The sequence below is a fragment of the Pygocentrus nattereri genome, chromosome 26 (assembly GCF_015220715.1).
Source record: "Pygocentrus nattereri isolate fPygNat1 chromosome 26, fPygNat1.pri, whole genome shotgun sequence".
Taxonomy (NCBI): domain Eukaryota; kingdom Metazoa; phylum Chordata; class Actinopteri; order Characiformes; family Serrasalmidae; genus Pygocentrus; species Pygocentrus nattereri.
In genome coordinates this window covers 14,166,901-14,182,769 of record NC_051236.1, presented here as the reverse complement: position 1 = coordinate 14,182,769, position 15,869 = coordinate 14,166,901, and the positions used below count along the sequence as shown (strand labels likewise).

Sequence of the window (15,869 nt, the reverse complement as noted above, 5' to 3'; positions counted from 1 at the left end):
CTCGTTTTGCAAGTTGATCCACGCATGGAAATATCAATACTTTTTATTAGAAAATAAATCTGTAGAATAGGATCTATTTTTGCTTCTGCCAGCTCAGTTAAATACTACTATTAACAGTCTTTTGAACGATTAAATGTTTGTTTTTCGTATTTTCTGATTTTCTCTCTGAGGACAAGAAGACTTTGGTATCAATTTTCGGAAGCTTAGCTTTGGTGTTAGGTGGTGAAAGATGATTTCTAGGTCATGTGATCCGCCAATCCAATCATAAAGCAGACTGGAGATGGTTAATTTAGTGAAGTATAATGTCGTAGTACTCGAAATAAATATTTAAGCATGTAAAGGAAAAAAAACAGATGTCCGCATGATTTTCCAAATAGCCTATGAGCCGTTAAGAGTCTGTGTTTTAGTGCCTTTCTCAGCCGCCCAGCCCCGCGGAGCTGCGTCTGAGGCCCCGCCCTGTCGCCAGGGCGCGTTAAACTCGGAGCCGTTTTCTGGAGGAGGACGCTGCTTGTTTTGACTACACATTCACTATCAAATATCCCGAGTGGCTGTTCATTCAGCTCGACTAGGAAAATTACTTTGTGATATTAAAATACATTTTGGTCGAAACGGAGGACCCGCAGGGCGGAACGACTGGCACAATGAGCAAAGTGCAAGGCGGCATGAAATGTGTAAAATACCTGCTTTTTTTCTTCAACTTCATCTTCTGGGTAAGTGTGTCACTCGCTTAGATATTTGAAGATTTTATATCAGATTATTTGGGTGGATTCCACCCGTCTAGCTAGACTAGCATCAACCTGCCTTACAGCTACGTGTTCACATTCATTTAACAGTATCAGAAATTCCTCTGGTTTACGGTTTGCTAGCGGGCTGCTTCTGCAACTGGTGCACGCCACCAACATGAGGCTTATATGTTTGGACCGCATGCTCTAGTTTAGCCTCTGGAAGCATTTTCCTTCTCCTCAAGAACTGAAAGATTTGCATTCGCCTTTTTATTGTTTAATGATCTAAGTAGAGCCATAAAATCATTCATCTTTCCGTGATTCTGGCTAGCAACAGTGTATTGTCTATTGTCTTGACTGTTTTGCTAGTACGTGAGCTGCCAACAGTGCAGTAGGTGGTGTAACAGACTAAGACTGAGGCAGGTGGAAAGTCATGGAAAGAGGGTGACAAACCTATTGGTGCGTTGTTCCTTCGAGCTGTGAATGCTTTGCATTCGCTATGAGGGGCTCTAGTTGTGTTTTAACCAGTTTTAAGTGGCTATTCGCATAGTTTGTGACAGTTGGTGGTGGATCAGTTGTGGTGACAGGTGGTTCAGTGGCTATAGTGGGGTATTATTCTAGATGTGTGCGTCTTATTTTGCTGGTTTGGGCTTTAGTGCAGGGCTGGGCAATATGACAATATCGTTATCGTGATAATGTCTCAAAGTACTGTGATTTCTTGAAGATATTGTGGATATTGTCAGTGCTCATAGAACAGAGTTTAACTCCATGTTTCATTACAAAGAGAGCAAAAATAGTCCTGTTAAACTAGATTTAGTGCAACGTAGTATGCTAGTAGTAGTATACTAAATAAAAAGCCTTGTATGCATAGTTTTGTTGGTGTTCTTTTTAATGTAGTGGCACTGTTTCTTTTTTCTCTCTTTCAACTGACCAAATGTATAAGAAAAAGTAATGTGACAATGTGTATGATGAAGATCTATATGTAAAAATCTAAATGTAAAACGTCACATTTTTGCCACATCACCCACGTCGTCTGCTTTAGAATGTATGTGTGTGAGTGTGTGAGTGTGTGTGTGTGTGTGTGTGTGTGTATGTATGTATGTATGTATGTATGTATGTATGTATGTCAAGGCCTCATACCAGGGTCTTCAAAATGTTTAGGTTTTTCCCACTTCTGTATTTCCAAGACTGTACAGTGTCTGCTGAACAGACAATGAAACTGCCCTTTTAATTTTGAAAGACTACAGAAACTGAACTGTCTTATAAATAGAAGACAATGTAATACTTATGATACTTTACAGCATGTCTTTATCTCATGCAGGAAGGCAGATCGTAGAAAGGGCAATTATCCTTTGATATGTAAGGTGGGACTTTGAGCTTGAGAATCATGTTTAAGTTCTTGAGACGGATATCTGATAGATAGTCCAGGACATTTGTCAGTTAATTAATATTTTTAAATAATTTTTGTTACTAAATGCGGTGATGCTTTAATGTTCACAGTAACAGAATAAAATGTTGGGTTGCTTTTTTTTTTTTGTATCTGTTTTGACTCAAGATTCTTAAGATAACTTCTTGTTTCACATTCTTGCTTAATATCAGGATGCAATCTGCAGACATTTGAGAGAGATTTACGAAATGAGCTTCCAGTTTTCATGACTTTTTCTTGTAGTATTGGCCTAGTGCTGGTTGGAAGTCTCCTGAAATTGATCACGGTTTAATGGTGGCAGTTTTAAATGCTTGGTTAACTTAAGCAAAAAGACTAGTAGCATGAAGTGGTGGTGTTGCTGAATTAATTATAATAGGCTACTTGGCAGTAATAGGGTACTGTGAAGCAGAAAGTCGCTTTTGATCAAGTAAGTAACAGCTTTCTTTTTGCTTGTGAGCAATGGAAACTTCATGGTTCATTTCAGAGCAGGTCCACTGGTAGTTTTGTCACACTTCTTTGCTTCAAGCTAAAAAGGTGTTTCCATTTAATCAGCATGTATTACCAGAATTCTTGTTTCTGAAGTAACGTTTGCCGTCCGACCTGGCCCTCTGCTAATATTACAAAACTACTGTGAATATGGTTGTGTACATAGGTTCACATGCTTCAGAAATTAGTAAAGAGTGATGGAAGTTTTAAAAGAGTTGATTTTAGAGTAATATGGTCAGAAAAATGTGATATTTACAATTTTGACTTAAATGATTGTTTTCTAAAACATTAAACTTTTCATGCCAAGAAGATCAGCACATCCAGTTTTTTGGGTTTGAATCTTGAACCTTGAATGTACCATGTCAGACTGCCAAGTTATAAGCCCTGCATTGTGAGGTTTAAGTTCCTCACCTAAAACTTGTTAAGACATGGTTAAATAATGTGGAATAAAGTTAAAATTACAACTTTTCTGAAACATTTGGAGCTTTCAGAGGAAGATGAGGTGTTTTCACATTCATGTGCAAGTGGATGATGTTTTTAGGTTGGCTAAGTGTTTATACAGTACTGTGCAAAAGTCAGTGGGCACATTTTGTTGATTTACTGTTCCTTCAAAATGGCCATTTAGTACAAGGTTTTTCATTTTAAGCAGATATTTCAGAGGAAATTAGACCAGAAGTAATCTTGCATAATAAAGGAGAAAGTCATAGGAAACTAAGTGAAAAGGTTGAGTTTGAACTGAATTAAAAAGTTATTAAAAGGTATATAGAAAATGAAAAATTGCAGCTATTGCCATTTAAAATGACAGTCACACTTTTTGCATTTTAGATATAGAAAATGGTTAATCATTCAGCCTCATCTGAAGGACACAAGTACTGTTACAATTAACCTAGTCTTTCACTATCTGAAGCATAGAAAGATGTTTATATGTAAAGATGGCATCAATGTCTTGTTCAGTTAGGCTGATGACTTGGAAACTGTAAACAGTTTCTGTACTGACATCATGTAATATGCAGTTTTATTAAATTTCAGTTTCATGGTCTGAACATTTTCTCATATGTCAAAAAAACAAGACCATCCTTTTGCAGTTTCTGCCCCCCCAAGCTCTTTCTGGTGTGATGGTTCTGTCATTGCACTAATAAAGTGGTCAAATTAGATCTCCACAAGTGGTTAGTGTAAGAATATTGTAATGGCTGCAGTCATTGGTTATCTGTGAAGTGGTGTCACCGCATTGAATAGCGAAGCCTTTGTCTCAGAATGGACAGGCAAAGAAGTGGACTGTTGTGTCAGATGCTTGGTGTAGTAGCTGGGAGGGGTGGGGGCCTGGGCACGGTGGGGATTTGAGGGGACAGTGCCAGGGCATGGAGGATTCCAGCAGAAATGACGGCAGGCCCGTGAGACTGGCACAGCCTGCCTGCTGATCTCAGCAGTGGGGAGTGGTAGGTTAACTATCGTGGGACACAGGGCTAATATAAAGCCTTAAATGAGCTCTACACCATCTTTTGAGAATATTGCATTTGGTTATTTGCTTTGTGAGTAATCAAGAAGAAGTAAGAGTCAAGATATTCATGGAATTCTGTAGCTTAAGTTTCAGGCTGACAACAATTAGGCTGACAGCATATTAGGCCAAAATCATGGTCTAAGTCTTGGTCCAAATCTCTCTTCTTTTTTTTTAAGAATATGGAATATGTTGAAGCGTTGCAGACAAAACCTATATATGAACTTGCCTGCTTGTCAAATATACTTGGGTCAAGAACATGTGTTTTTGAAAAGCTGTCCATGGACAGACTAAATAAATCTGGGCTGGAATGACGTTTTCTTTGCCGTTCTATTAGTGGAACTTGGCAGAAAACCCTGAAAACTAATGACTACTTTGGCAGCTCCCACTTTGTGGTTCCTTTGATAAATTGCTCTCTAAGAGGTTAATGGAGAAGTAAGAGGTCTGAAGACAAACTTAACTCCACTATTTGTCATTGGTATCCTCACAGAAGGACAGATGGCTGTGTTTAGACAGCACAACACAGATCTTTATCGTACAGTGTTTCAATCAATAGGCTTTCTTAGTCGAGGATATCCCATTGGGAACCTAAACAGGCAAATAAAGTTACAAAGTGTTCAGTTCTCACAAAGTCACAAAGGGTGTTTGTGTGTAAAGCAAAAAGCAGTAGGTCAGGCCATTTTGGGATAGCCTGTCTATGGATGCTTTTTTGGTTTAAAGTTGGTAGAACAGATAAAATTTTGCCTCATGCCTTATTTAGATGTGTACTACATGCACAGCAGATAAATGCAGCAAAAAACACTGGCCTTCATGAATATTTCACATTTTTGCCCAGTTGTCAGGTTCACTGGTGTTGGCTGTGGGATTGTGGCTGAGGTTTGATCCCAATACATCCTCACTCCTGAATGAAGATGGAGCCCCTGAAACGTTCTTTATTGGTAAGTAGCATACAGCATTTACCATAGGTTACCATAAGCATAGTTATCTTAGACATTCTTTGCGTAAGGTTTTGGGTGTATATTACTACACTGTGTTAAGTGTAGTATTATGATCTCTGTCAAGCATAACATGATTTTATGTATCCTTTTATGTTCATTCTGGATTTCCTATGATTTGAGCATGCTACAGCAAGATTCAGTTGAAAGAGGCCCCGAATATTCTGTTGTAACTCTCATTAGGATGAAGCAATCTGAACCAAAAAATATGCTACATACCTTGTTATATGTGAAATTGATTGCGTTACATGCGATGCTGGAAGTGATCTCCGTTTTCTGACAGACACATGAAAGGGTATGGGGTCTGCACCTGGAAGTTGCCAACTGAGGATAAACATTGCAATGGCTGTCTAGCGTCCACCTCATTGGCTTGTTCGAAGCTCCATGTACAGAGGAGCGCATTGCACGTTGTTTCATTCAGATTGTTTCGTCCAACCAGAGTTATTACAGAATAGTTGGGGACTCTTTCGAGTGAATCTCCCTGTATTATAGATTAAAGTACTATTGAAGCTGGATTAGTTTAGCTGGGGGAGGTTTGGTAATGAAATTTGTAAGGGATGTAACTGAATGAAAAGCGGTTTAGATAGTGTGTGTGTGTGTGTGTGTGTGTGTGTGTAAAATGTCCACAAATCGCTAGAGAAATCACAAACTAAAATGTTACAGCACCAGCTAAGTGAGACTCATCCAAATAATCTCAAATAGGGGTGTAGTTACCTACAACTCTCACACTGTATTTTCCATAATGATGTCTACACCCAATCTAGTGTAATGCAGTGAAGTCATTTCATGGGTTATGTATGTTCTGGTATCTGTTCTTCATATGCTGTTTCGCATCTTACTGATTATATCATTTATTAGGAGGAAATAATAACCTTCCACAACTTTAGATACCTGATGTCTTTTTTTTTACCGAAACTACAAGGATGCATGGTCAAAACATTCTCTTAGGGTGATGTGCTTTTTCTCATTTTTTCCAGTTAGAAATGTCATAGAACCAGGCAGTTCTATCACTGGCAGTCTGTTCTACAACATCCACTGACAGTCTTTAAATGCCTCATGTTATCAGCACTCTTAACAGCAGAGTACAAATTTTTTGGCAGTATCTACATAAATTGCTGATGAATCATAAAGAATCAGGCCTATATAAAGCGTTGCCTGATCCACAAGATTTCATAAAAACTGGCTGCGATCTCTGTAATGGGGGATGGGGAACCAATACTGGGCTCGGTCGTGATGAATGAGGGGAGACACTGATAACTCCTGCTAATGGCTAAAGGGTATTTCTCAAAGGAGAGAGCATGTAGCTGTGTCCTGTGAGTTAGAATGAGATTATTTTCTTTTCGACCCCAGTCTGCTTCCTTTTAAGGACTGACCTGGTGAGCAGAGCAGCGGGTTTCTGTCCTCTCACCTCATTAATCCTGATCTGACATCCATTATCCTACAAGCTGCATATATCTGTTAATCACAGACCACTTTTACAATAACATTTTGAATTGATAAGGTAAGAAATTTGGAAGGGGAAATTGGTGACCTGCTCTAAACGAACAGTTTTACCTGTTTTGCACCTTATTCTGGGGTGGAATTTTTTTTTTTTTTTTTAGAATTAATTTAGAATGAACTTTTAGTTAATTTGTGAGTGGCATTGGTAAGATCGGACCCTTAGGGTGTCGCACTTTGGAACAGATCATACTGGAACTTTGTTTATTTGAATATTGCTTCAACTAATGTAAGCATGAATTTTACTTGTGTGCAACATCTGGAGCTTTCAGAGGAACAGGAGGTGTTCTCGTATGAGTTGGTGGGTTTTTTTGGGTGGGTGAGGGTTTTTACATTAAAGTTGGAGACCACACTTAATTTATTTTATATTCAGTCAGAATGGCTGATTAGTACAGTTTATTCATGTTAAGGATATTTCTGAGGAGGTAAAAGTACATGAAGGAATTTTGCATTATGATGGAGAAGTTCAAAGGAAAATACGTGAAAAACAGGAGTTAAATAGGACTTTTAAGAACTGTGTCAGACCTGATGGACTGCCAAAACTGTCACCATCAGCACTCAAAGCTTTTATCTTTGAGAGAGAGGAAAAAGTCAAGCTACAGTTTTACATCTACAAATACATCTACAAATGTTTCTGTCCATCTTTCCACTGTGAGAAAACAACACTGAGTCTGAAAAGAGGCATAGCTATTAAGAAGTTGTTACTGAAGAGAAAACGGATAAAAAAATGTAATTAAACAAGGAAACTGATGGTGTTGTCAGAACAATGGACTGACCACTCATTAGGACAGGATAGTGAGAAGCAGAAAATGCAACCAACTTCTAAGACTGAACTTGGAGGTGTGAAAAAAATATCTCTGCAGATTTTAACTGAAAATCTGAAAACTGTCTCATGAAAGGAATGGAAGCTATAATAAAATCAAAGTGTGGACACACTAAACACTGAAAGATGGTATATCATATTTACTTGTTGAGTCTTCTGTGTATTAAATATGCTTATGTTTTTTTTTTTTGTTTTTATTTGTTTTGTTTTTTCCTGACAATGAAAAAAATTACAGGAACCTGATGCTTATTTAGACTAGAAATTAAATAAATGAAGCACGGTCTCTGAGTTTTTCACAATGCTGTATCTGAGGACAGGAGTAAATAAAACATGCTAGCTGCATATTTGGTGTATCTTGACAGTGTACAGAGAAAGTATTTGTTCAAATTATTGCTGACTTTTTGAAACACTGTTGATCCATTGTTGGTGTATTAAGACTGCAACAACTTTTCTTCTAACTGTTCTGTTGTTAGCACAGAAGAAGCTGAAACACTTACTGACTCAAGACATTTTGCTTTGTCAGCTACAGACTATAATGATCATAGCTTTTTTTTCATAACCTGTATCTCATAACCTTGCCTCTGTCTCTCAAATCCCAAACTAAATTTTTTTTTAATTGATTGCCTCTTAAATCAATGCATCATGCTAACACACATGCTTCCTAGGCATAGCTTGACCTGATGTATGAGTAGGAGGTTTTCTTCACTGCAGTGATGCAATTTGAATCTCAGTGTTCTGACTATTCTACACTTGATAGTGAATCATTTAATGACAGAGCAAGCATCACACTGAACACTGTCTTTCCCAGTTAAGATGATCTTAAAACTAAGAATCTTATGGGACATTAGGCCCTGTTTGTCATCAGATTCATTGTGTGTTACTGTTCAAACCAGAAAAATGACAATGTAGCATCTACAACTCAAGCTTAGTTTTATGGAAAGACTAATGTCTTTATCCTGTTTGTTGTATCAGTGTACTTGCTTGCTCTCATGAGTAATTATCACTTCACTTAAATAAAAGTATGGAATATGATGTATGAAAATGCATATCACAGGCTGTGTGGCAGTAATCATTTACAAAAAATGTGCTGGCGAAGTCATGTTGGCCTGCTGATTGCTAACTGTGGTTCTGTTCCACTGAAATATTGTGGTTACTGTGTAAATATTACCAGAAGTTGTATTACCATTTGAAAGAATGTCAGGGACTGTGCCAAGCAAGAGTTCTTCCGCAATGATGCACAATTTCTCTCCGGTCACTGTCTTTCTCTTTGGTCACTTTTGTTGGCACATGACCTCATGCAGTTATTAAGGCACGTGGGAGTTGGTCATTTCTGTGGAACACACACCTATCTATTTCCATATATTTTCACAGTTAAAGACCTTTTGCATTTGGTTATTGCCAAGGGAGTCAACAGAACCAGCTCTGTATGTTTGCAGTGCGGTGCTGTTTATCTGAAATCAGTGTTTATATAGGCTAAAATGGTGGCTGCTTCTACTGGCATGTTTTCTGTCCCTGTGGCAGTCAGCGAGAAGAGAGAAGAGCAGGGGCCTCATGTTTTCTGCTTTAGTCTCTTTTGTCCTGTGTGAAGGAAAACAACAGCACAGTGCCTCCCCTGGGTTTTAATTAGACTAGGGTGTGAAGTGGCTGAAGTTCTTCCTCAGCTTGAATGGAACTTGGGGGAGAAAATGACTTTGCTGCTTTTTCACACACATCCAGCTAAGCTCTCCTGCCTGAGCTTGATTTGTTGGAAAACAGAGGGCAAGAATGGACAGTGTTGTCGTGTTGGGGCTTCTGTCTGAGCTAATAATTCCAAATAGGGCTGCACGATTTATCGTCTCTTAATTGTTATCTTTGAAATACTGATATCGCAGAAGGCTGCAAAATGAAAACAACCCTTCATGATGAATGAATCATGAGCATTTTGACCAATTTAGCATCTTTGTGGGTCTTTTGATAAACAGTATTTTGCTCAAAAAATGCAAGCTAGTCTTTATTCAGGTTATGTTTGTTTCTCCAGTGTGTTTTTAATATATTTAAGACATATGGTGGTCAACATATGTTGCAATATAATCATGATGCTAATGTCTTGTACTCCATATCGTGGCTTATTTGGCTTGAGCAGAGACTGCTTGATATGATTTTTTTTTTTTTTTTTTTTTTTTTTTTTGCAGTACCAACACACATTTTAAGGTGCTAAAATTTTAAATAACAATCAATGTTGGTTGTTATATTTTTATATTTTACTTTTATACTTTATTACTTCAAGACTCACAGTTAGAATAATATAAATGTTACACTAAGAGTGAGGCTATATAGCATTCTTTGTGGTTGTGGTTTCTGTTTATTGTGACCTTTTTTTTGACACTAGTTCTTTTCATAGGCAAGGGGTCTAGGGGTTTGTTACGTGTTATTCCAAAAGTTATGTTTGGATGCATTTCACTTGGTTTTGTCATATTAGCTGATGTTATAATGATTGTTTGTTTTATGTTCAGCTTTACCAGCTCAGCCTGTATTGCTGTAATATAAACAGGGATTATAAAATAATGGAAACGCCATACTCCGTCATATCAGGTCCATATACTCTGCATTATTAACTTATCCATTGCCCTCTACCTTGTTTGTCAGTAGAAAACGGACCACCAAAGGACTACAAAGGATATTGTGTACTGGACCATTCTTGGCACAGCCTGACATGGTTGTGGTGTGGTAATGTGGGTTGCATTGATATGAGTGGATCAGGCACTGCTGAGGTTCATAAACACCTCAGTGTCACTGCTGGGTTGAGAGTAGTCCTCTAACCAAAGCAACCAGCTATCAGTGGTCTTATGGTGAAGACTTAAAGGGGTACCACACTGTAATATGCCAGCATCACTGCTGTGCCATGAATGATCCACCACCCAAATCACATCTGATTAGTAGTGGTCCTATAAGGGTCCCTTTCCATTGATATAAGTAGGGCTGATAAACAGTGCAACACATCTTCTATAGGCAGCAAAAGTAGGCCTGCAAAGTGAACCTCTTTGGTAGGTGTACCTGATTACATGGCCAATGAGAATGAGTGAGTATTTCTTGTAGTGTTTCTATTATTTTGTGTCTCGTTAGGCTTTCCAGTAGCACAATGGTCTGAGGTTTTGCCTAGTCATCTGGAGATCATGAGTTAGGAGCTTGTCAGCACTGTGACCTAAAAACACGTTAATTATTTCCGCCTTACTGGCAGATCATTTTCACTGATCCTGATTAAACTGTTGGTCTGCAGAATGATTTGAAATTGTCAGCTAACCAATCTATTGTTCTGGCTCTAGTAGAAAATGTTTCTAGAGTTAAACTTTATCCTGTGTTGTTGTTGTTATTCCTTATGTGAGTATTAGCATGTCTTTTTCCTCCCTTATTATGATTCTAGTTTGACTCTAATGCAGTGTAGATGGTGGCAAGGGAATAGAGTTTGTCACTAGGGAGATTATTCCATCCTAGCAACAGCATCCTTGAAAGAGCCAAAAGAGTCATTTGAGTTTCCTCAAAAGAGTCATCCTTGTGAAGAGAGACTGTGGAAGAGCAGACTCTTTTGTGACCTGTTCTGGCCATGGGGAATAGTTGCTATGGTGGAGGATCCTATCACTAACAGTGTAGGGAGGGAGGAAAGACCTGACTATAACTGTTTGTCCCTGAGGCTTGACTTCAGTGAGAGACTAAATTACAGGCATATAACCCAGCTGCACTCATGTTGTCGTCCAGGCGACTTGTTTAGTTTTATAATAGCTCTGTGATAAGAAATGTAGCGGAAATGGAACAGGTGTAGTTCCTGAGCATTAATATATATAGTGAATATAAATTTAGACTTGAACATTGCAGTAAGAATGAAACTACTGGGGGGGGGGGTTTCCATGACCTCTGAAAAAAAGCCTGTTTCCTCAGTTAAACTAAAATATGATGGTATGATGAATATCAGGGAGCTGATATGCTCCATACTGTAATGCCTTGCTTAGTCGCTGATAAAACTATGCCATGGAAGTTTAGGGTAAATAAGATTAGCATTTTAGCTCAATGCAGTTGTGTTGGACATATTAGGTTGAGTGTGTTATGTGTACACAAAGACTGGTTTGTTTATGCCGCTCTGTGTCTGTGAGGGCCTTTAACTCTTTGTAATGGCAATATATACAGCAGTAGACTCTCTCAAACCCACAGCACTTTTGGGAAAATGCAAATAAACGTTAAACCAACAGATCAACTGCTTTAGGTTATCTGTACGTCTTGTTGGTTTATCTGTCATGGGGAAGTACCTGATGCTCACACTGAAACTCATTTTGACTGTTGGGAATCATGTACTAAAAGTTTTCATTTTTATTCAGCTCACCACAAACACCTGGGCCTGGCACGTTAAGTAATGGAACATGTTGCATTGCCAATAGAAGTAGCCAGGTGGCTTTTGTTCCCCTTTTCTGTTTCTGTAAGTCAAATATGCTAATTATCCTCAAGGACTGACCCTGAGAAATCGCTGCTAGAGTAAAAGTGAACTGTTTATGTGTGAATAAATGGATAATATTGTCTTTCTGTTTTTGTTGACTCTGAAGACTCATTTATCTCAGTGTCAGTAAAGCAAGTGAAGTGAATTGCACACATCTCTGTGACTTAATCACAGTGGTTTATGTCCTTATACTGCCAACTTCTGGTGAAATGTTGAATTCCATCTGCCCTTATGCTATGTCAAAATTTCCTGACAAACAGACCAATACAAACTTATCAAAGACAGTTTTTTCCTTCTCCTGTAAAGTTACCGTTTTGGAGATACATATGTATGCATGTATGAGAGAATAGTTTTGGGAATTTCTGTTCACTTTATGTGCTTGGCTAAATAGGAACTTGGCAGAACTCTAAGGTTTCTCTGCTTTCTTTCTAGCTGTGTACATTTTGATTGGGGCTGGAGGCATTATGATGCTGGTGGGCTTCTTCGGTTGCTGTGGGGCTGTGAGAGAGTCACAATGTCTTCTGGGATCGGTGGGTAAGAGCTGCGTACTGCTGCACTGACCTCTGTGCCAGCAAACACACTATTTTCAAACAATGTTATGTTGATTGCTGGAGAAACCTTGTCTGTCTGTCTTTTTTGTTTCGTTAACTTATTCTCACTGTTGGAGGGTAACTGCATAGATGCTAATGATTTAAGGTAACCTCTCTCTTTGATCTACAGTTTTTTGCCTGTCTTCTGGTAATTTTTGGTGCAGAAGTTGCTGCAGGAGTTTTTGGCTTCTTGAAAAAGGACAAGGTAATCCACTCACTGTGTGAATCATCTGTTGTATTATTTAGAGTCTAAATACTAAAATTAGCTGGTGTTAGTCTGACTAATACTGATTATTTTTTTATTTCAGGTTATCGAGGAAGTCACAAATTTTTACCGTTCCTCCATTTCAGAGTCTGGCAACAGCACCTCCATCGTGACCATTTACCACAAAATTGTATGTACCTCATTTTGATTTATAATCTACTAACATAAACTACACTACAAGGTAGTGTACCGACTAAAGGTCGGTCAGTCTGTCAGTCTAATTCATAGAAATATTACTTTTCTCCTGTTTACAGCTTGAGTGCTGTGGGGATCCCAATACAAACGCAGAATGTCCGAATGCTGAAACTAAGGTACAATTGTGTTATTTTTCTTGGTTTTATTGTTGATTTATTCCAAGTAACACAAGTCATCAAAGCTTTTTAAAATGTCGTATTTGCCACACTGTGCTTGTTTGGCTGCTGTAACATATGTCCCTTTAAGTGCTCAGGTCTTGTCATGGGTTAATGGCATCTGAGCTTATATGCTTACTGGATGCACTTGGAATACTTCACCCAGAAGTGCTTGTATGGTTGACTGAATTTATGGTTGAATGACCTTGCGTAAACAATTTAATTACACTTGAATAAAAAGGAAAAAAGCAGTGCAAATCCCACTGTGTTTCATTTGAGTATCTACCTTGATGTCTTGCTCAGTCCAGTAGATGGCAGTGGTGGACATATGTTCAGAGTTGAGTGATGAGACATGGAAAAGGCTGAAAGGGAGAGGTTACTAGAGAGGAGGGCAGAGAGAACAGTAGCATATAAACAGCAGTGGGGATCAGAGGGAGAGGAAACAAACAGTAGGGAGGTGTTTCATCTGTCACTTGATCCTCTAAACCTAGAGGGACACAGAGGCGCCAGAGTTTTGTTTATAGCAGCTGGGCAGAGACATTGATCGGCCACTAAAGATGTCAACATGCCTGAATCCTCAGTTCTTCATCAGTAGCACCATTACACAAAGTATTAGAACACGGTTAGGATGGAGGAACATATTAATCTGATATGTACAACTTGCTAGTAACTTACCAATCAGTTACTTGAACTCCATGAACATTTTTCTTTTTTTTGTAGGACTGTATCACAGCTATAAATGACTTCTTCAATGAAAAACTCTTCATCATTGGATATGTGGGTCTTGGCATTGCAGGTGTTATGGTATGTAGATGAGGCTGTTTACTTAATATGTAATATAAAATTGATGCTGGGACCAGTGATTTTATTTATTTATTTTATTTATTTTTATTTATTTATTATTTAATATACTTTGTGTGTATTTTTCACTTTTGTTGAAATGTTTTTTGTTGAGATGTTTAAAAAGCTAAATTGATAGGACTTTAGTTGGTTCGATTACAACAGGTGTGCCAGACAAGATTTCTGTGAGACTAATAATAAAGAGGGTAAAGGAGAAGCCAGCAGTCACTTGAATAGATTTGCATCATCTTCGTTTGTATGCTCCATGTATACCTCATCTGCTCAAAAACCAGCAAAGCGATGCACATCTGATATTTGCACACAAGCATTTAGACAAATCAGATCTCTTTTGGAACACTGTACTCTGTTCAGACAAAACAAAATTGGAACTTTTTAATTAACCGATAAATCAGCTCCTCTCATTTTCAGAAAGGATTTGTGCATTACATGAAACATGAATGGAGCAGTTTACTAGATATTGGAGAAGAATTTCATCTTCTCAGCCAAGAAGAGTGAGAGAATATTGAGGTTTTAATAAGACAATGATCCTGAACATGCAGGCAAAATAACTCTTCCTGAGAAGGTGAAGGTGCTCACATGGCCAAGACGGTCTTCTGATATGAATCCCATTGAAAATTTATGGAGAATTTTGAAATTTGAAGTCCAGCAGAAGGACCCTTGTATGAGGGATGGAAGATTATTTGCCAGGACAGGTGGGCCAAAATTGAACCACAGTTCTGCAAAAAGCCAACTTCTTACTATAGATTTCTCAAAGCTGTAATTGCCAAAAGTGGCTTTACAAGAAAATACTGTTATTGGTTTGTGGTGGTGGTATTTAAAACGTGTAAATTTTAAAATGGAATACAAGTACTGGAAGTATATTAACTAACAAAAACAAAGGTGTCAATGAGCAAACATGACGTGTTTTTTTTTTTATTATTTTTAGAAATGTATTTATTTATTTTTAATGTGTTTCTACTTTAAATGTGTTACTGCTTTTTTTAATTGCAGATTATTGGTATGATCTTCAGTATGGTTCTATGCTGTGCTATTCGGAACAACAGGGAGGTCATTTAAGTGCTTGTAGGTCCTCCACTTCAACTTGGACGTCTCCAGTCCACCTTTTGACCACATCAAGTCAACACGTGATTTTGAAAGGGTGATAAGATACTGTTTTCAACTTTCTAATTTTATTTTTGATATATAATTCTATTCATTGTTAGGGCTGGACCACCACTGCATGGATTGTCCCTGAAATCACATTAACCTTTGGCCTTCTTTTGCTGTACCTTGCTTATCTGAGAGACCTTGTTTAATTACAACTTGATTTTTATGGGCAGTCTATAAATTATTGAACTAAAGAATATTCAGCAAAAATGTTATCATCTTTGTTTCCCGTCAGCCCTCTATGCAGTCCATGGGGCTGCTATTGTAAATACTGTATGTAAAGTAAATCTACTCATGCCTTTCTGTTTATCAACTATTTGTAATCTTATTTATTGCATAAATTCTGTCTATGTCTGCTTTGGTAATATGTTGATTTTAGTGAGTAAAGCTCTATAAACGTTTAAACTGTTTGCATGTGATTGATGGTGACCCCTGTCAGGAACCACGAGTCCAAGATGATGTATTCTAAGATCTCTGTTCTAAAAAGAAACCAAGGGTACAGTATTTACTTATGTGACCATATTTTGTCCACTGACATGCAGATCTACCATCTGTCACTTGCAGTAGTGTGTAAATCTTTTAACTGTCAGAGCTTTTGCTTAATGACGTTAACCTGTAGAAGACCTCTTCCTACCTTTCCTGGTGCCCTGAGTGATAGCAGTTTGAGTGAGGAAAAATTCATTTAATATTAAGGTGTATTTCTTCTGCAAGGAAAGGTTCACTGGTGCACATCACTGTAATAATCTAAAAA

At 38.0% G+C, this 15,869-nt stretch overlaps 1 protein-coding gene across 1 annotated transcript; it reads left to right on the top strand.

Annotated features, from left to right (window-relative positions):
- The first annotated feature begins 436 nt into the window (after positions 1-436).
- Positions 437-15,519, top strand: tspan2a (tetraspanin 2a). The gene is made up of 8 exons (XM_017697859.2): positions 437-710; positions 4,965-5,067; positions 12,339-12,436; positions 12,627-12,701; positions 12,805-12,891; positions 13,016-13,072; positions 13,832-13,915; positions 14,963-15,519. The coding sequence occupies exons 1-8, from the start codon at positions 642-644 to the stop codon at positions 15,026-15,028; spliced, it is 639 nt and encodes a 212-aa protein (XP_017553348.1). The 5' UTR covers positions 437-641; the 3' UTR covers positions 15,029-15,519.
- Positions 15,520-15,869: the final 350 nt, after the last annotated feature.

Bases quoted from the DNA above. Each gene is read 5' to 3' on its own strand.
- tspan2a (XM_017697859.2), top strand. From the start codon at position 642: ATGAGCAAAGTGCAAGGCGGCATGAAATGTGTAAAATACCTGCTTTTT. The intron at 711-4,964 runs GTAAGTGTGTCA...ATTTTTGCCCAG, and splicing joins TCTTCAACTTCATCTTCTGG to TTGTCAGGTTCACTGGTGTT. The intron at 13,073-13,831 runs GTACAATTGTGT...TTTTTTTTGTAG, and splicing joins GTCCGAATGCTGAAACTAAG to GACTGTATCACAGCTATAAA.